The sequence below is a fragment of the Taudactylus pleione genome, unplaced genomic scaffold (assembly GCF_031769625.1).
Source record: "Taudactylus pleione unplaced genomic scaffold, aTauple2 ptg000055l, whole genome shotgun sequence".
Taxonomy (NCBI): Eukaryota; Metazoa; Chordata; class Amphibia; order Anura; family Myobatrachidae; genus Taudactylus; species Taudactylus pleione.
The window spans coordinates 5,388,853-5,411,494 of record NW_028284457.1 but is presented as its reverse complement, the minus strand read 5'-3'; the positions used below and the strand labels follow the sequence as shown (position 1 = coordinate 5,411,494).

At 42.7% G+C, this 22,642-nt stretch overlaps 1 protein-coding gene across 2 annotated transcripts in view; it reads left to right on the top strand.

The window, feature by feature from the left end:
• Positions 1 to 22,642, top strand: part of PDLIM5 (PDZ and LIM domain 5) — a 221,390-nt gene that overhangs the window by 148,362 nt on the left and 50,386 nt on the right. The window contains exons 8-13 of one of the 2 annotated variants that reach the window (XM_088464427.1): positions 9,398 to 9,517; positions 12,727 to 12,855; positions 16,230 to 16,424; positions 16,806 to 16,892; positions 19,040 to 19,192; positions 20,475 to 20,606. The exons of the other annotated variant lie outside the window; for it this stretch is intronic. Coding sequence (XP_088320553.1) covers positions 9,398 to 9,517; positions 12,727 to 12,855; positions 16,230 to 16,424; positions 16,806 to 16,892; positions 19,040 to 19,192; positions 20,475 to 20,606 — 816 coding nt within the window. The remainder of the gene's footprint in view (positions 1 to 9,397; positions 9,518 to 12,726; positions 12,856 to 16,229; positions 16,425 to 16,805; positions 16,893 to 19,039; positions 19,193 to 20,474; positions 20,607 to 22,642) is intronic. 2 annotated transcript variants of the gene reach the window in all.

Sequence of the window (22,642 nt, the reverse complement as noted above, 5' to 3'; positions counted from 1 at the left end):
GTCAATGGAGAAATCAGGTAACTAGCTTCAGAATGCACGTAACCCACGTTTTTCAATAATTGTAAAAAAAATAAAATAACCAAGTTGATTTATTTTAAACTAATATATGAAATGTAAACTAATTCATTGACACCACATGGAGCACTTTTCCCTTGTTTTTGTTTCCATAATGCCACTGATGATAATTGTACAAATTTTCAGAAAATTATCAGTTAATATGGAAAATGCAAGATTCTGAGTTGTATGTCACTGTTTATATTTAGTTATTCCTCACGCCCATTATGCGCTTTATCTTCTGGCTCCATCCAGGTCGACTTTTGTTTGATTGTTGCAGTACCTCCCATGACTATTTTATTAATGCAACATTAATAGTACATACTGTACTGAGAAATTCTAACTTCAGTCCACAATTTTGAACACATACAGCATTCCTGATTTAAAAAAAACAATCTGCTTTAAACTGTCCTCTTTTGTAAATGTGATTGTAAGACGTTTATTTGCTGATTAATCTTAATGCCCCTTAGAGCCAATGTACTGTCAGCTAATCACAGGAAGGGATCTTGTGCCAGTAAATGGGATTTTCACACTCCTATTAGTACGCATAAATATTTACCCACCCAGAATTTGATGATATCTTGTATACCTGCTTACAGGTAAATTTAGCTATACACATGTAGTACATTTAACATCATACTTGCCTACTTTTGAAAACTAGTTTCAGGGAGACTATAGTAGGTGGTAGAATGTGCAGTGCACAAGTCATGCTCAGCCCAAAAGGCGTGTCTAACTTGACTTCAATGGTGAGAACTTCTAAGGTAACTTAAGGTTACTTTCGCAGTTCTCACCATTGAAGTCACTGCTGGGAACCATTCATTGGCTGAGAGGCGGAAGGCTCGCCTCTCTCTCAGCCAATGAGCACTCAGCACCGATATTTCTGTCGTGAAATCCCACAGCTGAGCCGTCATTTGGGTAGTACTGTCCTTAGAAGTCAATGCAAAAGATAATCATTTTTTAACTCTTTCAATCGCAACACACTTGACATAATCAACCCGGCACCAACCGCTCAAGGGGTGGCGGGGATAGCCCCGGGTGATCAGCCTAGGCATGGGGTGCTCTGGAGAGGGGTACCACTTTTTGGGGGGGTCCCCACCTCCCCAGGGATCCCCAGTCTGGGCTGACTAGTGGTCAGGGGTAATGCTTTGGCTGGGGGACCCAATGAAAGGGTTCCTCTGTCTGTGGCATTACTCCCCGCTAGAAAAAGTTCAGTGGTGGGTATGGGAAATACAGGGGCCCCTTATGCTTTTTGTCCCCTGTATTGCCATAACCAGGACCAGCTCAGAGCTCAGTGCTTTTTATGCTAAATACAGGGGACCCCTACATCGTTTGTCCCTTGTATTTAGCACAACCAGTTCTGGGTCTCCAAAGCCCATGGATGGTTGTGCTTTAGGGAAGGGGGGGGTCGGAGAGGGAAAGGGCACACGTTTATTTTTTTAATTTTCATACAGGTTTACATTTTTTTTTTTTTTAACATAGAAGCACTGACTGATTTTGCTGATCCGTCTAATGCATATATGTTTATTTTTTTTTTGCGCACAATCGGTGGGCAACTGCCTTATAGTTTAAAAATTTCTACACTCCTTTTCTATACTGTCAGTTATAACTATCCCTTTCTTCTACTGTACCCTGTCATACTAAGGTATAGAGGGTCATTGTACCTCACATTTGTGAGGGCTATCACATACTTGACACCTCGTACACTACATGGTGCCGTAACTAACAAGCTTGCATGCTCCCTGGTGTAAGATGTAGTGCTTTTGCAACTAACTTGTGCCTTATAAAGCACTGTCATTCCAGGGGGGCTACCAGCAGTGCAGTTGCACACTATATTGTGCTACCTTTTATATACATATATTGTGCTGTTGCACATTATCGTATGCCATATATAGCGTTTTCTTATGATATTGGGTCATATTTCACATACTGCAGCGTGTTTCCTTTATTGTATCTATACTAGGGTGGGCAGAGGAAAGAATAATAAACAGCCTCAGGATCCCTATTCTCTTGTCCTGTAAAGCCTGCTCAGCGGGTTTGGCCCCAGGGGACTTAATTCAGGATGGGCTTTGCACTAATTGCTAAACAGCCCCTGGTCCCTCAGCCCCGGTGTCTCTCCTTAGAACCCTCCCTGGGCTGCCTTTTCACAAATGCTGGCAAAAATGTCAGAAAAGAAAGCGTTCCCCGTAGTGGCTCCCGCTGTCGGATGGTCGCAGCAGGTACTCCCTGCAAATCCTTTGCCTCCCCCATGGGTAGACAAGCTGTCTACCTCAGTACAGAGTTTGGCTACTACTTCTACAGCCTGGCAGTAACTGCTACACAAGGAAAAGCCTTTACCTACCAAACACACTAAACAGGCTCTGATGTCCTCCCAGTCCACTCAGTTATCTCATTTTGACATATCATTTGGGGAGGCGGAAGATGCAGCCCTCTCTCACTCTGACTCCGCCTCCAGAGAATTATTATCCTAGCTATGGAGCCTTGAGATTTTATGGTTTCCCTGGACATTCAGGATGCTTGACCTACATGTGCCTATAGTGCCTTCTCATCTACAATATTCCGGTTTGCTATACTACAGCAACATTACCAATTTCAGGCTCTACCGTTTGGCCTCTCAACGGCCCCTCAGGTTTTTACCAAGATCATGGCAGTCATGGCGGCCTCACTTCGTCGTCAAGGGATCAGACTCCTCCCATCCTTGGACAATCTTTTGCTGTTGACAAGCTCCCCACAGACTCTTCAACGCCATTTGCAGGTAACTGTTCTACACATGCATGGTTGGCTGATCAACTGGAAGAAGTCTTCCCTGACTCCCTCTCAAAGGATGGTACATTTGGGAGCCCTCCTGGACTCTCGAGTTCAGAGACTTCCTGACGGCAGACAAGATTTCAGTGATACAGTACAGACTACGCAGACTGCTTCACAGTCGCAGAGTGTCTGTTCATTCTGCAATGCAGGCCTTGGGATCAATGGTGTCCACCTTCAACATGGTGGAGTTCACCCAGTTTCACTCCAGGCCCCTGCAACACCTGATCCTCTCCAGCTAATCTGCTCATATCCCAGACAATGATCCCCCCCCCCCGGAGGTTCGCCTGTCCCTAGCCTGGTGGCAACAGACTCCCCATTTGAACCAGGGTCGTCCCTTTTGGAACCTGGATTGGGCTCTCCTCACCATGGATGAAAGCCACCGAGGGTGGGGCACAGTAACCGGCCAACACTCCTTCCAGGGCCAATATTCCCCAATCGAGGCAATGTTGCCAATCAACATCCTGTAACTTCGAGCCATATACAGAGCTCTCACTCTGGCTCAGAATATTCTGAAAGACAGGCCAGTACAAGTGCAGTCTGACAACGCCATGGCTGTGGCCTACCTGAATCCTCAAGGAGGCACTCTAAGTCAATCCGCAATGACAGAGGTGTCCCGCATTCTCACATGGGCCGAACGCAATCCCCCAGCCATCTCTGCAGTGTTCATCCTGAGGATTCTCAATTGGGAAGCTGATTTCCTCAGCCGTCACAACGTGCATGCAGGAGAATGGTCTCTACGCCCAGAAGTCTTTCAGCTTCTGGTGGACAAACGGGGTCTTCCAGAAGTGGATCTCATGGCCTCAAGAAACAACAACAAGCTTCCAGTTTACTGAGCAAGAACAAAGGACCCCGATGCGGTCTTCAAGACATGGACTTTCCAGTTGGCATATCTCTTCCCTCCAATATCCCTACTTCCTCGAGCGCTTCGGAAATTCAGACAGGAAGGAGGCACAGTCCTTTTTAATAGCTCCGGATTGGCCCAGACGTCATTGGTACTCTGATCTTCTAATTCTCTCCATAGACGTTCCTCTTCAATTTCTTCTACGAGTAGACATGTTGTCTCGGGGGCCCTGTCTACATCCGGACCTAGCCCGTCTGTCTTTAATGGCTAGCCCTCTTAATAGCTAAGGGTTTTTCTAACTCTGTGGAACAGATCATGCTTAGAGCATGTAAACCGCCCTCAGCTAGGATTTGCCAGAGAATTTGGCATTCATATTTCCAATGGTGTGCTACTCGAAACTATGACCCTCTTTTAGAGTTTCTCGAATTCTTGCCTTTCTTCAGTCTGGATTGGATCTAGGCCTCCGCGTAGCATCTCTCAAAGTGCAAGTTTCTGCTTTTGTCTATCTGGTTTCAACACAAGATTGCCTCTATGCCAGATGTCCACACCTTCATGCAAGGTGTTCTATGGATACAACTTCCCTTTGTCCCTCCTGTGGCTCCATGAGATTTGTCAGTGGTGCCCAAAGCACTTCAGGAACCTCCCAGTTGAACCTCCAGAATCGGTGGATATCAAATGGCTCACTATGAAGACTGTTTCTTCCAGCTATAGCATCTGCCCATAGTGTATCAGATTTAGGGGGCGCTTTAATGCCGATCCCCCTTTTTGAGATTTCATCAGGATAAGGGCTGTTCTTCGAAATCACCCAGGCTTCCTTCCTAAGGTAGTTTCTCACTTCCACCTGAATACAGAAATTGTGGTTCTAGCCTTTAATTCACCAGACCTCTCGGCAGGTGAGGCCTCTTTGGATGTGGTCCGTGCTCTAAAGATCTACATGGGCCATACTACTTTCATCGGGAAATCGGACTCCCTCTTTGTCCTATGTGGATTTCACAAGAAGGGATGGCAGCTAACAAACAGACTCTGGCCAGATGGATTTGTATAACTATTTCACAGGCTTACACGCAAACAGGCCTTCCTGTGCCTACAACCATCTCTGCTTATTCTACTCGCTCTGTGGGTCCCTTGTGGGCAGCCCGAAGTTATACCTTAGCTGAACAGCTGTGCAAAGCGGCTATCTGGTCTTCTGTCCACACCTTTCTTAGGTTTTATGCCTTTGATTCATTTCCCTCTCAGGATGCTTCCTTCGGGCGTAGGGTTCTCCTAACAGCGCAGGAGAGTTCCCGTCCTTGAACTGCTTTGGGATCTCCCTGTGGAGCCCTATGGACCCTGAAGAAGAAAATTAGTTATGGTAAAATGTACCTTTTTGTTAACTCTTTCTTCGAAGTCCACAGGGCACCCGCCCTGACTCACCTGGCTTCCATGGGTTTATTCTATTGGTCACTTGTTTCCTTCTCTGTGTGAGAGTGTGATTCTTCAGTGTACAAGTCTTTCTTCTCTCCTGTTCTGCTCCTGCCTTGGGCTTGTTAACAAAACTGAAGTACCCTCAGGCTGTGGGCAGGGTATAGTGGGAGGGACCGCAGCATACTGGGATTGAAAAGCTTTGCTGTTGTTGACCAGTCCTCCAGGTCCCACCTACACCCCAATTTCTCCCTTTGGACACTATGGACTTCGAAGAAAGAGAGTTAACAAAGGTAAGTTTTACCATAACACTCTCATTTTTTTTTTTAAGTATGTGTTTTTAGCAGCTTTTTTTCTTATTAGCAGTTTTATTGCTGCCTAATAGTGAATGTGTATTTGAAAGCAATACAAATGGGTAAAATTGTAGGGTAATGTGACTTATGCCTGGAATTAATCTGGCATGTATGCTGTCAATGCAGAGATGTGAACGGCTCAGGCGATGAGCAGAAATTATATGGAAATCGCTGGTGTATTGCTGGCCAAAAATATAGGATCTACTAACCATCATATTTGAGCATCTATTGCAAAGCTCCGGTTATACCCATTGTATTTTTTCTGTCTAAACACCTTCGAATTGTCCCCTTTTGACACGGCTGTCAAATAGAACCGTGAATCCGCCGTCAATCTGTGGTAGATTCAAAGCACTGTATAGATCAAGTCCCAGCAAACCTGCCACTGTCTGGTGGCACTAACCATTTCTTGTACTTTAAACATACCAAAGCCTGCACAGATCATACTGTTCTGTGCAGTGCTTTGCCCAAATACGCCCTCACAGGTGAGTGTGTGTGTGTGTGTGTGTGTATATATGTATACATAATATTTTGATTGTGTGTGTGTGACATATATATATATATATATATATATATATATATATATATGTCCAAATACTCGGCACTGAGCTAAAGATGTTTCAACTGTTGTCGGTGCCCTCCTTCATAAATAACAGATATACATACAGTTGGCGACACTCGAGCATATATATGGAAAAAGCACACAGAGTTCCCGTATTGGGTCAACGTTTCAATTCACAAAATGAATTTTCATCAGGACAAAGAAGAAATAAAAGTGACTTGCCTATATACACCCTTACACCAAAGACACCCGAAGTGCAGACCAACTCCGTCTCTCTGAACAGACTCCGTCAGCATCCGCGCGGCTCCCCGTTGCTGCCGTATGCCGTCAGTCTGTATATCGGTAAATCACTTTTATTTCTTCTTTGTTCTGATGAAAATTCACTTTGTGAATTGAAATGTTGACGCAATACGGGAACTCTGTCTTTTCCATATACATGCTCGAGTGCCGCCAACAGTATGTAGTGTGTGTGTGTATATCTATCTATCTATATATATGTGTGTGTGTGTGTGTGTGTGTGTATATATGTGTATATATATATATATATGTGTATATATATATATATATATATATATATGTGTATATGTGTGTGTGTATATATATATATATGTTTTTTTTTTATATGGATGTAGTCAGCATCCCAGCGTGCCGATGGCCAAAATCGCAGTACCAGGATCCCGAAGGTAATTATCGGGTGTTAAGGGGGATTAGTGTTAGATATTAGTAGGCATTAGAGGGGAGGGGGGGAGGTTAGATTTAGGCACTAGGGGGGGAGGTTAGGGTTTGTCTTATCTTATTTCCTTATGGGTGTAGGGTTGTTGACTGTCGGGATGCCGTTGTTGGTATTCTGACCAGCGGCGTCCGCACCGGCGGGATATCATACTACTACATATATATATTTCAATGTTTTTGCGGCTTCTATCTGGCTTATGGTCCGACTGTTAGTAAATCCAGGGTGCCTATTGGTGTCTATTTAAAATAATCAATGTTTGCTCCGATGGTCTAAAGTCAGGTTTTATTCTTTTGCGATTTCCCTTCGGATTTACCTTTTTAGTAAATATCTGATTTGCAAAGACCATGGAAAATTGCAAAAAATGAAACCCACCAAATCGACAGTTGGTAAATTTACCCCAGGTGTAAATTATTTGAGCTTGCAGTTATTGTGCCTTTTGTAAACTGAAGAGATTTTCATGTTGGCACTTATGTATTTGGACTTTAACTACACTTTTTTTCTTTACTTTTATTTTTCGTTTTGTGCTGTAAAATGCAACTAGGTTTGTGACCAGTATAAAGAGTTGTTTTATGTTTCTGACTGGTTGATAAATGGTTTTTAACTTCTGATAAATGCATTAATTCATGTTAGTAAAATTCAGGTAGTATTTGCTAAGTGAGTTTTCAGAAACGCTATACCGTGTTTATCAACTGTCCCACTATAGACAGTCATCTGTAACCGGAACCAGAACCTGCTAGTTTTGACAGTCAGGATGCCGGTGCCGGAATCCCAAAATCAATCAGAATTCCGGCACCAGCATCCCGACAGTGAGTACTGGGCTTAGGATTAGGTATTAAGGGGAGAGTTTGGGTTAAGCACTAAGGGGGGAGAGGTATGTTTAGGGTGCGGGGAGGGGTAGGTTAGGTATAGGCACCGTGGAGGGGTGTACTAAGAGGGGAGAGGTATGTTTAGGGTGGCTAGGGACAGGGGGAGGGTTAGGCTACTGACCGACAAGTATCTGTATACTAACCCTGTCAGGATGCCGGCATCAGGATTCTGACCTTCTGGTTCCTGAGTGCCGGCTTCCCTTACCCAACCCATATATAGAGGTTCTCAGAAGTTATACAGTGTTACATGGGTACATAATATTTTATCACTGTTGTACAGTACGTTGTGTTTCAAGAACCAGCCATTAAATCTTACTGGTAAATGTGCATCATGTAAGCTCTATAACTAGCCGAGCAGTCTTGCTTATGCATAAGAAAATGGAAACATCAAGTATTTTTGGAAACTTTTCCAGAAAGTAAATTCACATACAGATAGCTTGTCAACAATGTGGTCTTCTGGCTTACTGGGAGGTTTCTGTTCTTCCCAAAACCCCAAATATATTTAAACAGTTGTAAGGAGTTAAAAAAAAAAAGATAATGACATAATATGAGAATGTCATAGTCTTACTAATAACTACATCATACAAAGAATACTTTTGTACAAGAGTTCTTCATGAATGCTTCACATCATTTTAAATGAAGTTGCATCAGTAAGGCACAAATACCATTTATGTCTAATTGGTTTTGGTCTGGTTGACCTCTGTAGGCTGGAAGTGAAACTAATACCTACAGCCATGCAAGTAACAATGCCCACTCATGAATTATCCACAATGGTCACTGTTTTTTCGTTCTACATATGGTGATAATTTGCCTGCCATCCAAAATAGTTTTTCTAACAAGTTCAAACCGGGCTAAATTCTGTTTAAGCGTATCTGCAGGTCTTCCGATTAAAGCAGACGGACAGGTGTTTCCTGAGAATACAGCCATGTGCTCAGTGGGTTCCCAAACAGAGGATGTTCTTCCTACAAGTGAAACTTCATCAAGAATGCCTCCTTCATTGAGGTCTTTACAAGCTTTATATAATTACTAATGCATGTGTTCTACTTATCAGATATTGAGGAAACATAGCTTCCTTGCTCACTCTGCACATTTTAATTGTAATAATGGGGAAAGTGTTGTAAACAAAATTGTATATAAACATTTAACACCAGTACTGTCAATATATAAATGATCCATCTTCTAATCCAGTTCCGGCTGAGCGTAAGACTTCGGTTTTCTAACTCTGTTTTTTCAATCACTGCTTCCATTTTATAGTTGTCAGTGTACACCTTTCTTACTGTATTATGATTGGAATGACTGAAAATTTAATTTTATAATAAACCTACCTCCCAATCTTTAAAATTCCTAAATCAGGACATGATCATGCCCCACTGCACCTGGCCTCACCCTGAGTATGTGTGTAGTGTTTCTGAAGGAGAAAGCTTGCCCTATGCCATCCACTCTCCTAAAATACCCTTGAATTTCTGCACTCATCAGAGACACCTGACTCTGAGTGTCACATATTTCCCTCAAGTTGGGACAAATGTGTACACCTGTGGGATCTTTCTGCCACAATTGGGACAGTTGGGAGGTATGTAATATAGGCAAAACAAAGTTATGTTGTATTCTTAATAACCTATTTAATAAAAGATCTGACTGGTGGTTAAAGGCTTTCAGAAAATGTTATCCTTTAACATAATTTCTGCCACTAGTCTGCACTCTCTTCACATGATACCTTTTGTTGAACAACCTTTCTGTGATCTCTTTGGCTTTATATACTACTTTATCAAAATGGTAACACCGCAGGCCAGACTCCACGTCTGTCGAAAAGGCAGAAGCTGAGGACATCTTTCCGGATTTAATAATAAAAGCATATCCTGATAAATCAGCTATTGACTCTTGTCCATCAGATAGTCCACATGACAGGTAAACTGTTTGCTGTGATTTATCTAGTCATGCATTTTGGCCAGTGTAGCAAAAGAAATACAACTCAAGAAAAGTTATAATAATGTATACTGTGCTTGAATGCGGTGTTGTGCATATTAATGAGGAACGGAACGAGTGATTATTCCGTCCTTCATTACATCGTTGTGTGTATCTGTAATCATGCGATGACCATGGTGTCCCTGGACATCTGCACAATTGCCGGTCTCTCAAGTGTGTTCCCGGCATAAGACTGATAGAACCTACATTCTAGAGTTGTGTGTGCCCATAATAAGGTAAAGTGATGTAGCTAGATCTAGGGACTGCTAATTATATACAGAATTGCTTTTTTTTTTTTTCTAACGACGCAGTTGGTTCTTGAATACCAGTAAAGCTTGTTGTGTTTATAATGTAGTATTTTAGAGCAGTCCATCCCATAAACAGTTGTTTAAGACATCAGCAAGTAGGTTTGTCACCTTTTCTTTTTAGCTACAATTCAATTGAAGAACATTTTTCTTTATTGTTTTATAGTATATTACAATATTAAAATTTAGTCACCTACTTTAAAAAGAAAATATCAAAGGTTAGAAATACTTTTATTAATTTTTAGCTTATTCCCTCTTGAGTATAAGTAATTTATTGTAATTATGTTTAAAAATAATTGCACCTTTTAATAATTTCAGCATTTAGCACAAACTTAATCTTGTCTATTTAATGTGTTTTGTACTTTACCCACACCTAAAAATAAATAAAAAAGTTGTGTATACACTAAAGATCCCGTAGGTTTACAGCAATTTCAGTAAAGACTAACTATTTAGATGGTGTATGGGTGGGTGTGGTATAAGAGAGACACAGTAATTAGATATACAATGTCTAGGTAGACATCCGATGTTAGACAGTCAAAAGGTCGACAGGGACTAAAGGTCGACCTGAAAATGGTCGACACATGAATTATTATTTTTTAGCCCTAATTTTCACCATAGCCCTCCCCTTGGTCCCTAACCCCGCCCTTCTGGTGCCTAACCCTAACCGTTGGGGTAGATGCCTGACCCTAGCCGTCCCTTCTAGTGCCTAACCCTCCGGTAAGTGCCTAACCCTCCCTCCTGGTACCTAACTGTCTGGGTAAGTGACTAACCCTCCAGTAAGTGCCTAAACCTAACCCTAAAAACAAAAATCTAAAAAATTGTGTTGACCATTTTCATGTCGACCTTTTGACCATGTCGACCATTTTTACCTGTCGACTTTCTTAAACATCGACCTTTAGTGTGTTGACATTTTGTCCCCGTCGACCTTTTGTTACTGTTGACCTATTGGCTGTCTAACATCTGGCATCTATCTACAGTCCGGAACCCATATGGGTTGGCAGTTGTAATGCATCTTGTTGAGATATAGGGCCGAATTCAGTTCCCGGCGAAAAGTACCGTACTCTTCACATGCAGTACTTTTCTACCACGTCGCTGGTTTTCAATGTGGAAAAGTATCACGCGCATACCCACTTTCCACCGTATTCAATTAGAAATCGGCAAAAACAGGAGCCGGTGAAACTGTAATATGCAAAAAGTACTGTCAGATGTGTCAATTAGCCTGACACCCTCCAAAAGATGGTCTGACATTGGGAATCACTGTAGATACCCCCGAATAGCCCCGCTGAAGGCAATTGAGGCACTTACATGCTCTCAATAGCTTCTATTTCGCATCTTTGCAGAAGTGGTGAAGAATAGCATTTGTACAGTTTTTTTGGTTTTTTTTTGTTCAAAATAAGTAGTATATGGGAAAGATTTCTGGACTGCACAACCTGACTATATATATATATATATATATATATATATATAATGGTAGGTGCTACCTGATGAGACTAATTGCAGGCACAGAAACAGACAAATCTCAGGTGCACAACTCCAAATTATTAATAATATATATAAATGCAATAAAATTTTGCAATCAATAGAGGTTTTTAGCATAATCATGGCCAAGGTTATGGGCCCACTCATCATATCCAGGTAACCTCTTTCGGGTAGGTCCCTAACATACTAGGGTTCAAATCCAGAGCGCATGACCCCCCAAAACTGCCCCAGCCAAGCCGCCCCAGGGCACCAGCATAGTAAGAAAAGTGCAGTGTAAAGAGATAGGAGCAGCTGCATATAAAGAATGAAAATAAAAAAGTGAAGTACATATATATTAAACACATAGTGAAGGGTTAAAATGTGTTATAATGGAAAATGTGTTATAATGCAGTGCCCTGAGACAAATCGGCCAACGCAATCCAGGGGGAGCCACGCTCCAAAAATGATCCAAAGTTGCACTACAGTATATAACTTTTAGGACTTACCTAGAATTGTGCCTAATACAGTGTGCATATACATTACCATACTCCATGCTTTTAAACCAATAAGGTAGGGTGCTAGTCCAGAATGAGGGCGTCTCATTTCCCTCAGAAGTGCAATAAAGCACATTAAATGGAGTATATGGGAAAGATTTCTGGACTGCACAACTTTGGAGTTGTGCACCTGAGATTTGTCAAAATAAGTAGTCCCAGCAAAATTGGGGTACATGAAAATGGGTGCTAGCATATTTTTAAGTTGGTGAACTTTTAAAAATCATAAAAAATCCACCTGCCGCAAGCACCTGCAAACTTTAAAACGCCTGGGGCATACTTGGGGACACCCCTTGAGTCTATTTTACTAGTTTTTAAGTTTGTCCCCCAACTTTGGTCTTTTTTGCCCCCAAAATAAAGGACTTTTTTGGGGTGATCTAAAGTATTTTAGGGGACAGTCCCAAGGGTGCAGGGTGTTTTTCCGAGATTTGCACCCCAAAACCCCAATTCTGCACTTTTTTTCGACACCTATTCATAGGCAAAACTTTTTCGCAGGTTCCAATGCATTGAGTTTCCGCACCTGCGAAAAGTGTCCGGAATTGAATACGGAGGAAACTTTTCGCATGGCAAAATTACGTCACTCGTAAAACCTTTTTCGCAGAAAACGGCTTTTCGCACCTAATTGAGTACGGCCCATAGTTGTGTATAAGTTTTAGGGCTCTCGGTTTCCTTCTAAAAATGGGTGGTTTCATGAAGGATGGGACAGGACTATTTGAAATGAATTGTACAGAGTTGTCACTACTTCTGTTTTCTTTAGCACAGAACTTTTTGAACCTTTTTTTATTCTGTTATCTTGCTCTGCATTTCATTCTCTATTTTCTACTCTCTTTCCTTTTAGAAAGGCTTTGTTCAACAATCCTTTGGAATCCTTGCCAAAATGTGCACCGTTCCCTCCTGCTATCATACAGACTCTTAATGTCAGCAGCCAAGTGGCTACAATATCTAAGACTGCATCAGTTTTCTCTAGGTTAGATCTCTCTCTCTCTCTCTCTCTCTCTCTCTCCCCTCTCCCTCTCCCTCTCCCTCTCCCTCTCCCTCTCCCTCTCCCCTCTCCCTCTCCCTCTCCCTCTCCCTCCCCCTCCCCCTCCCCCCTCCCCCCTCCCCCCTCCCCCTCCCCCCTCCCCCTCCCCCTCCCCCCTCCCCCCTCTCCCTCCCCCTCCCCCTCTCCCTCTCTCTCTCTCTCTCTCTCTCTCTCTCTCTCTCTCTCTCCCCCCCCCCCCCCCTTAATTTAAAGATCTGACACTAATGATATTAGAGCAAAAATATCAGTGTTAATATTGTAATTAGTCACAATCTAGAAGTGTACAGCTAATTTCATATAAAACAAGAAAAAATAGTTTTGAGTGAAATTAAATATTAAATAGAAATGTGTGGAATTAAGTAAGATAAAATTCTTTGGAGTCGCAAGTCCAGCAGTCAGTCCTAAGTAGTAGTTTCTTCCTTCTGCTGTAGCAGGTCTATTCAAACTAAAGCTGGGTACACAGTCTTGGTCCGCCATGATTATATCTGACAGGGCCAATAATTGTGTAGTGTGGTCCTTATTCAGATGTGGACCATAATGTAAAAATATGCTAATGCTGTAGCTGCCTGGAAATGTATTGAGACTCCAACCGGCGACTTCGAAGAACCAAGCAACTGCATACAAATATGCACCGGCGACGCAGATCCTTCGATAACCAACCATCTGAGTAAAGCTGGGTACACACTTTTCCAATCCTCAAGAGATCAGACCCCAGATCAGACTGTTTATTATACAATCCTTTATGGAGACATGGTCGCAGATTCTACATCCAATCTATACATACACACTTGTCCATTTTTTCAGCAGACCTCCATTCTGCATCTACTGAAACAGTCCGATGAAAGGATTGAATCACCATACACACTTTTCCCACCTCTGGCAGACCGGCTTCCACTCCCTGGGATGAATTGGGACAATAATTGGAGCAAACCTGGCTCAGGAGTATACACCCTTCTAAATTGGTCTGGATATCTGGTCTCCTGATTTTTGAGCAGGTGTAAAAGACCAGAAGACCAAGATTGTATGAAGCCAGAGATCCTGTGAGCGTACATACTCTACCAATGTTTGACAAACCAATTGGTCTGAAGTTGGATTGGATAAAATAGGACAAGTGTGTACCCCAGCTTAACCCCCCGAATGTGCAGAATTGCAATGGGAACTGAGACACTGGCACCATATTTTCTGTGTATGAGATCGCAAATGTAGGTAGATACACGCGCTGGAACACGAATGTCAATCACTTTGAGATTAAATTTTCAATGCGAGTGGCATTGCAGAGGTACCTTGGCACATACGCAGTACGTTCATGATGCATGAGCAGTCAACAGATCACTCAACTGCATAAATATTGGCCTTGGTTTCACAATTTAATTAGGCTCAGTGTACCAGGGCCCCGACAGTCAGACAAAAACCAGGTGGATCGGCTCCAGAAATAATGTGCGCTGCACACAGTTTTGGTATCTTGCAGTATGTACAGACCTCAGGGAGAGGAGACCTTTTGGAATCAAATGAATCATTTGAAACTAAACAACTATTGGGCAGTGTCTACGGTATCGCCCATCTTCAGGATCGTTTTGGCCTGTCTACAACGGTCTAGTAGTTAGCATTGTTTGACAAAATCCAACCCAGGGTTTGTGACGGCCAATTCCTCCTGCAAGTAGAATTTACTATGTGTATTCAACCCCAATTAAAAAAAAAAAGGTAAAACTGAATTAGCCTTTAACTATATTCTACCTTAGTCTTACCTTTCCATAACACCAGTACTCCCCCCGGGAGTGCCTATCCCCCCCTTCTCCTAGCCTAAACCTTACCCTCCTAGGGGGGGGGTGCCTAACCCTCCCCCCTGCGTGGCTGTCTGTGCCCGGCCTACCTTCGATTGGGATGTCGGGCTCCCGGCGTAGGTAAAATGACAGGCATCGGGATTTCGATGCCTGTCATTTAACCCTGCCGGGATTAGACAGTCGGGAAGCTGTCTGTCGGCTTCCCGACTGCTTCCCCCTCTCACCACTCCAGCAACCTAATTCTCACTGTACTTGCTGCGTGGAACAAAGCATTCTGACATCCTGCAACTGTGTACATAACTGTTCTCCAAGTCATGTGTTAAGGAGTGATTTGACAAAATTAGTGCTAACTGCAGTTTACCATGCCAACAACCAGGTGATTTTTCTGTAAATTGAAAGTTACATTTGTATATTTCTTCCACTTTTTAATCCTTTGCATTTGACTTTTTGCTGATTTTGCAACACCACTGACTGATAAGTGCTATTTTCACGTGAAATCAGTACTTAAATTGTGCTGGAACAGAATTCTGGTTCTTCTGTTGGTCTCCTAGTCATAAATATAGTCCGATTTTTATGTATGTCCTCATAGCAAATGTCATACTTTGAGTACACTTTTTTTTTTTATATATATCTACAAACTAAGCACTACCTGTGCATGTCCTGTGATGGGAGAGGCAGTAATAAGAAAGGAGAGAATGGAACAGTGAAAACATAGGACCTGATTTATAAAATCCCCTTATACGTTTGAGTCGCACAGGGTTAAGCTAAACCTGTAGTTGCTTGCAGCGACTATTTACTCACAGTGTGATTGTCGGGGACAGTTTGTGGGAGGTAATGGGGAGTGGCAGCATGTCGTGGCCATTTTCGGGGCGTGTCACACTCTACATCTCTGATCCCGTTTGCAGTGAATGTGGCTGCAGCGTCTTTGTACACGTAGCCACTCTGAGCTGCCACAGAGCTACTCACAAATCTGGTTATCGAAGGATCTGCAACTGATGCCGCATCTTTGTACGAAGATATTTGAGATTGGCAAAGCCACAGGTAGGCGCCTCAATACCACCTTCAGTGTTTGTGACATTTGCATATTTTCACAAAGCAGCTGCGTGCAGGATTGCAGGAGCAATGGCATTGGCGTACATCTCTGAATCAGGCCCAGAGTGGCATACTAACGAAGTCATGTGGCATAGGCTGCCATGGTAGTACACTGCAGAATTATCTATCTGTATTAGCAGTCTGAAGAAACAAACCATGGGAGAAAAGGTGTTTACCATGCTGCTCCCTATAATCTGCCAAAGTAATTTGTTTTAGAAATAAAATAAACATTTGATGCATCACCTTTTCATAGGATTGCTACTTGCCCCGAAAACAAAAGTCTTTTGCACAGAATTGTCAGCTTCTGACACTAACTTCACAGCTAGTAACAGCAATATGTGGATGATTGGAATCCTCAATCTGGTGCAGTGATAAAGGTTGCCATATCGTATTGTAAAAATTTACATTTTTGTTTCAATAATGTTAACTGATGTTTGGGAACTGAAGGTCCAAAATGATAGTACCTAATCCCGCTCTGGAAAATACCTGTTTGAAGACTCTTGTGAGTAATGAAACAGACTCCAATATTGGTCTTGGGCAAAAATGCAGCATTGCTACCCAGACTTGTGAACCTCCTGCTCCTCAAGAGGCTGCATCAACATGTGCTGTGGAGCCTTCTGCAACTATGTACGCACTTAGCAGGTACTTTTATCTAGACTTTTACATTCTTTTTTTTGCTTGATCTTTTTTCTATTTCTATTTCTATTTTTTTTATTAAAAGTAGCAGTTACATAAACATTTGTAGTAATTTGCCATCTACCACAAGTCTACAAAATATAGTAGAGAATTATAATACACAAAGGTCATTTTGCTGTATTTCATGCTGCCTTCTACTGTATACGGTACTTTGTAGCTATAAATAATTCTCTCTTAATGTAAATTACATGCAATATATCCATTCCATGTGTGTTCTACATCTACTGCTTACTACAATCGCCTAAATAATTTTTACCATTTTGTCATGTTTATTATTTAGTTGTTTTTTTTTTTTGTGGTCTGATTTTGGCTTTTTCCTTTGGTCAGACACGTGAATGAGGGCATTTCTGCAGAACTGACCTCTGCAATTCATTCATCATCTTTTCATTCACAACTTTCTTTGACTCAAACAAGGTACAGATCTGTATTTTAAGGAAAAGACATGTTTGTAGATCTTCAGAGACTTGTGCATATTTATTTATTTAGACAAAATGGGAGAGGCAAACTCGTATATTAAACTACAATGGGTAAGATGCTCAGCTCATTCAGCTGATTCTGAGTTGGGAGCAAAGCTAAAAAGATCAAGTAACTTTGCACTTTGGTAAAACCATGCTGCACTGCAGGTGGGGCAGACTTAAAATGTGCAGAGATTAGATGTGAGAGGGGTGTGACTAAACTCAAATCTAAATTGCAGTGTAAAAATAAAGCTGTCCGGTATTTGTGGGCTACATGCAACAGCCAGGCCCGCCAAGAGCTGCCGGGCCCGGGTAAAAGGGTGTGTGGCCTAATCGCGGGAGGCATGGCCATGCCACCTTAGGTAAAAAAAAATTGCACGCTGGCGAGGGGGACGCAGTGAGCCCCCGCAGCCCGGCGCATAACCAGTGGGGGGGTGCTGTCAGCTTTATCGCTCCCCCCATAGTCATAGGAGACTCCTGAGGCTGCTTCTTGGCAGCCGCGAGCAGTCTCCTAGTGCATCCCGACACACAGCAGCATGTGCTGGACTGCTGTGATGTAAGAGGGAGGGAAGGGGGGGGAGCGGTGCCGGACCGGGCCCCTCCAGCAAGCCCTGGCCCGGGTGATTAGTACCCGCTCCCTCCCCCTCTCGGCGCCCCTGGCAATAGCAGCCAGTATTTACCCTGCATGCAAAAACAATGTATTTAAACCCCTTGCATTTCTTTGTTCCCAACCAAGAATCAGCCCCCATGCCCCTAATGACGTGTAGAACAGCAAATGATCCTCTGTCACATGCCTATGTGAGTGGACCATGCATTTTCATTTAGCAAGTAGTGAACTGTATGCTTCTTTTGAACCTCCTATTTTGTGTGGCTTCCCAATATCGTGTCATGTAGTGCTATCAGGGCTTTTCTGGTTTTCCGCACCACATATAGTAGTATAGCTTTATATTTTGTTTAATTAAATCTTAAATGTATTTTAGGCATTATTGGTGAAGGGCACATAATAACTTTGAAAATACAATTGCTGTAAAGGAACATTTCCTTTAATGTATGTTGGAGGCAGATTCAATTAGCCACGCAGCTAAAGCTCTCCATGTAGCTATTTAATTACTGCTGTTACCCCGTAGGGCATGCAGTGGAAATACATGTTAAGGTCACCCTCTGGGGCTTACAGCGCATAGTATCTCCATAGCCACGGGCAATTAACTTTGAAGCTATAGGTTAACGCTCATCAGCCATGCGCTATCCACGCATTGAAATTGGACAGTAATTGAATAGCTCATGGAGTTAAACCTGGAGCTTTAGCCTCATGGCAAGTCACACGGCTAATTGAATCTGCCCCATAGAGGTAAATTTTCTATACGCGTTCAACTTGATATTAATATTCTCCAAACATCTTCTCCTGTGATTGATTCACTTCTAAAGCTTCAAAATCTCACTCATAAGTGAATGGAGAATAAGCTTCTTACATAGGTCCTGTTTCATTTCTGGATGCAAAGTCAATGTTTCACGCAAGTGGAGTGATTGTTTGCCATTGCGCATGCACCAGAGCCAATTGATTAGCGATCACGCACACATAGAGGAATCCATAAAAAAGTGAGTGACAGGTAGTCAGCGATTGGGGTCGGTAACGGGGGGGGGGGTGGCTAGGCAAATACATGGGCATGCATAAACTAGCCATTGCAGTCTCCTTCGCAGCATGCCGCGTGTCTTGAAAGACGCAGTGTATGAGGCAGGCCAGACTTTACTAAGAAGCTGCGTGGCTGCCCGATCTGCATCGATGTTACCGATGTCATCGGACAGAAATGAGAAGGCAGTAGTGGGCGTCCCTATGCTCAGGGAGGCTTTGGAATCATTGGCATATTTTCACTGTTGCGATCCATGAGAGATAGCAGTTGCGATCGCATTTGCATCTGGACATGAATCTGGCCCATAGGTCTAAGGGATGACCTAGCAATAATGAACGCTGACACTGACCGGATTCTTTCTCTTGTGAATGATTCCATTTAACTTTACTAGCAAATGTAAACATTTTAAATATTAAGTGTTTAGAAAAAAGAATGTTTCTGCTGTTATGGCTGATATTGTTCCTTTCTTTCATGTAAGTACTACTGTAAAAAAAAAATTGATGGAAAATCCTTTGGACAACCTTCCAAAGTTTGCACCTTGCCCTCTAGCTGTGCTGGCACCTCTTACCATGCAAAGTTCCAAGACAAGTGCAGTGGCTGCAGTGTCTGCCGTTGTGGGTGCACAGGCAAGGTATTGAGCCATTTAGTATATATAGCTACATGTGAAGTCTAAGTCCTACAAATGCTTGATCATTGCCATCCTAATACAAATGCATTGGTGTGTTTTGATGTGATTTTTTGTTCCCTGTGACTAGCACAACTTTTTTCAAACAAATTATTTTGCTTTACATTTTTTTATTCTAATATCACAATCTAGACAATGAGAATCACTTTTTTTTTTTTTTTTTTAGATCTATTTCCATTTTCACTATTTATTTGTGTTTCTTTGCACTTCTTATGTACAGATGTATTTTGTTGTTGCAGTCACGCCAAACAGCCTCTTTTGGCGCACCAGGTCCCGTGCGACTCTGCTTGCGCCAAGCGTCTTTATTTGTCCGGAAATGCATCTTAGTCTTAAAGCATTGAAACTAATGCTAGGTACACATTGGCCGACATATCGTGTCTGAATCGGTCGGTGTGTACAGAACGACATTCACCGACATATCTCGTCGGCTGTGCAGCACAGCTGAAGGCAGCTATATCCACACATCGTGCTGTGTATGGGCGGTCAGCCAACCACCCATACACTTGCTGCACAGGCCGCAGGTGACTGACATCACATCTGGACGGGCACATTTAAATGCCCACCCAGTTATGACGTCTGGCACGACACATCGGGCCAACGTTTGGTAAGTGTTTATGCACTTACCAATCGTTGGTACGTCAGATCTGTCATCCTAATGTGTACCCAGCTTAAGTCAAGTAGACTGCACTGATTAATTTGATATGCAACAATTGTCTGTATTCTGTATACGAAGTGCTACGATACAGCGGCCACAGCTTTTTTCCAAGCCAAGCTCCGTTTTGTGCTTCATTTAACAGACTAAGTCGCACACAGATATACAAGTGTCACATATTAAATTAATCGGTGCAGTCACCTGGTGCATCTTAGTTTCATCTTATTGCTACCAATATGCATTTTCGGGTGAAAAATACGCTGGACTCATGCAGAGTCGCATGGGACCTGGCGGCTCTCTCGCGGCAGTCATCTCGTGCTGCATGACGTATTGATGCTAGATGTATGAGGACACATTTGTATTTAAGGACAGAGAATGGAAACCTTGGCAATTCACTTGTTGTTTTTGTTTAATACATTGCTTGATGCCCAGCCATAAGCTATAGGTTTCCAATGTCTTTTAAAACTTCTCTTCAGTTTATCAATTTGTGCATGCTTTTAAATTCCTTTATTGCTCTATATTACTGTTTGAAAATTGATCATCCTCTCATTTCTTCTCCTCTTTCTATTTTCTTAGACTGTCTGATCCTTTTGTCTATCGTTCTCTCTTGGACGCTCTTCTCATAGAACCTGTTATTAAACCAATGTTATCAATTTCAAAACCAGCAAGGAGATCCACTGGTGTGCTGACCAGTGAACAGAGTACAAGGTGAGGTATGCAGTGTAGCTTTTAACCCCTACGCTGCTGAGCCTATTTTGGTGCATTTGTGCTGGTCACATTTACATTTTTAAAATATGGAATTGCAAGAAAGTGTGCTAAAAGCAAATAGCCATTAACAAAAAATACTTTGTGGTTCTTGTTTCAGCGTCAGTTGATCTTTCCACAAACATTTGGATTTTACACATAGGTTTTAAAATAAAATCTGCACTTTCAAATGAGTGTGTCATTTTTTTTGTTATGTGCTTAAATTAAATGCATAAAATGTGTGGGAATAATCTGGTAACCCAGCAAGGTATACAATTTGGAAAACCGATAACCTCAAAGGAAGGAACCTGTTAATTGATGACAAGATGGGGGAGGTGTAGGCATGAGAAACCCCCTTATCCCTGGACGGGGATGTAGTTAATAGAGCGGCTGACTAAAATGCCGCTGGTCTATATCCCGACACCAGAAGACCGGCAAGGGACAGAAAATAGGTGTCGAAATATCGACGCCTATCTTCATCCCGACGTGGAGTGCCGAAGGAAGCCAGACTGATCAAGGTGAGTCCGGCTGTCCCTACACTTAGCTGGGGGGGGAGGGCAGGTTTAGGCAACTGCGGGGCGACTTAGGCTTAGGCACACCCCGGGGAGGGTTAGGTTTAGGGTGTGGGGGAGAGGGTGTTAGGTTTAGGCACACCTGAAGGGGACTTAGGGTTAGGCACCACCCAGGGAGTTTAGGGTTAGGCACCCCTAAGGGAGGGTTAGAGTTACTGGGGGGAGAGGGGAGGGTTAGGTAACTTACCTGCTGCTGTCGAGATTTCCTCCTGTCGGGCTGACGCTGTCGGCTAAACAGCCGCCGGCATTTTAATCCCATTCCCCTGGACGTCTTAATGTTTTTTGTACTGCAGGGTGTTATTGTCTGGTGATCTCCACACAATAACTACTAAGAGGGTCCGTGTTTGAAGAGGACACTTATCTTTCTAACAAGGTTGGCCGTGTTGGTACCAGACGGTGGAGATCATGTCCAGTTAGTGCTCTCCCCAATCTGCCGTCTCTGTTAGTATTTCTGTAGTACAGGTTGATTACCAGACATTAACAACTAAGGGGCCACAAAAAGTGTACTCTTTTATAAATATTTATTGAAGCCCGGATGGGAAAGAGATCCCCTTTTTCCTGAACTTTAAAATGATTTCTTTAGTGTAGGATGTTCTTGTATGGTCAGCTCCAAACAATAACAATGTTTGAAAGAGGGGACTTTTAAACAAGGGTACCCCCGAATTTGTGTAGGTGCCAGGATGGGGGGAAATACTGCACATTTAGGGGTTGATTCTAAGTTCGACATATCTTTGTGCACCGATGCACATGGCATTGCTTGTTTTGTTTGTTTATTACATACAGAGCATATTCAGATGTTATACGGAACTTTGCCAGAGCTGTCTTTCTGTAAAAGTGGACATTTCAGGGCAGCAACAATGCGAGCACACAGAAATGCACTGACTTGTCGGGGTGTGATTCAGGGAAGGGAAGCCTGCTCCTGACAGATCTCTTGCACCTAGCATGGGGTTGGTGTAAGTGCTCACACTAATGATGCGGCTGGCGTAAAATCAATGGACGGCATAGGTATCCACTTGCCAACCACCTCATTAGCTATTCAGATTCTCGCATTATCATAAGGTAGTAAGTCATGCTGCTACAGCTACTTTGCGTGCAACTTAGACTCTTTGCCCTCCCCAATTCACCATCTCTACTAGTATTTCTGAAGTGCAGGTTGATATTTTCTGGTGATCACAGATGACTAAAGTCCCCCTCCCATTTGAACCCTGCACTGCTTAGCACTTGTCCTACTAGTCATTAGCTGTGCAGAATCAGTTTTCAATGTTCAAAGTCAGAATAGTACTTATCAAGAAATCTTATTTGGGGCATCACTGATAAACTAAAATCTGCAATACTGATTGTTACCGCTGACCGGTGACATGCTCAGTTTTTAGTAATGCATTGTATAATGTTACGCAGCCAATATGATAAATTAAAGATTACGGATAG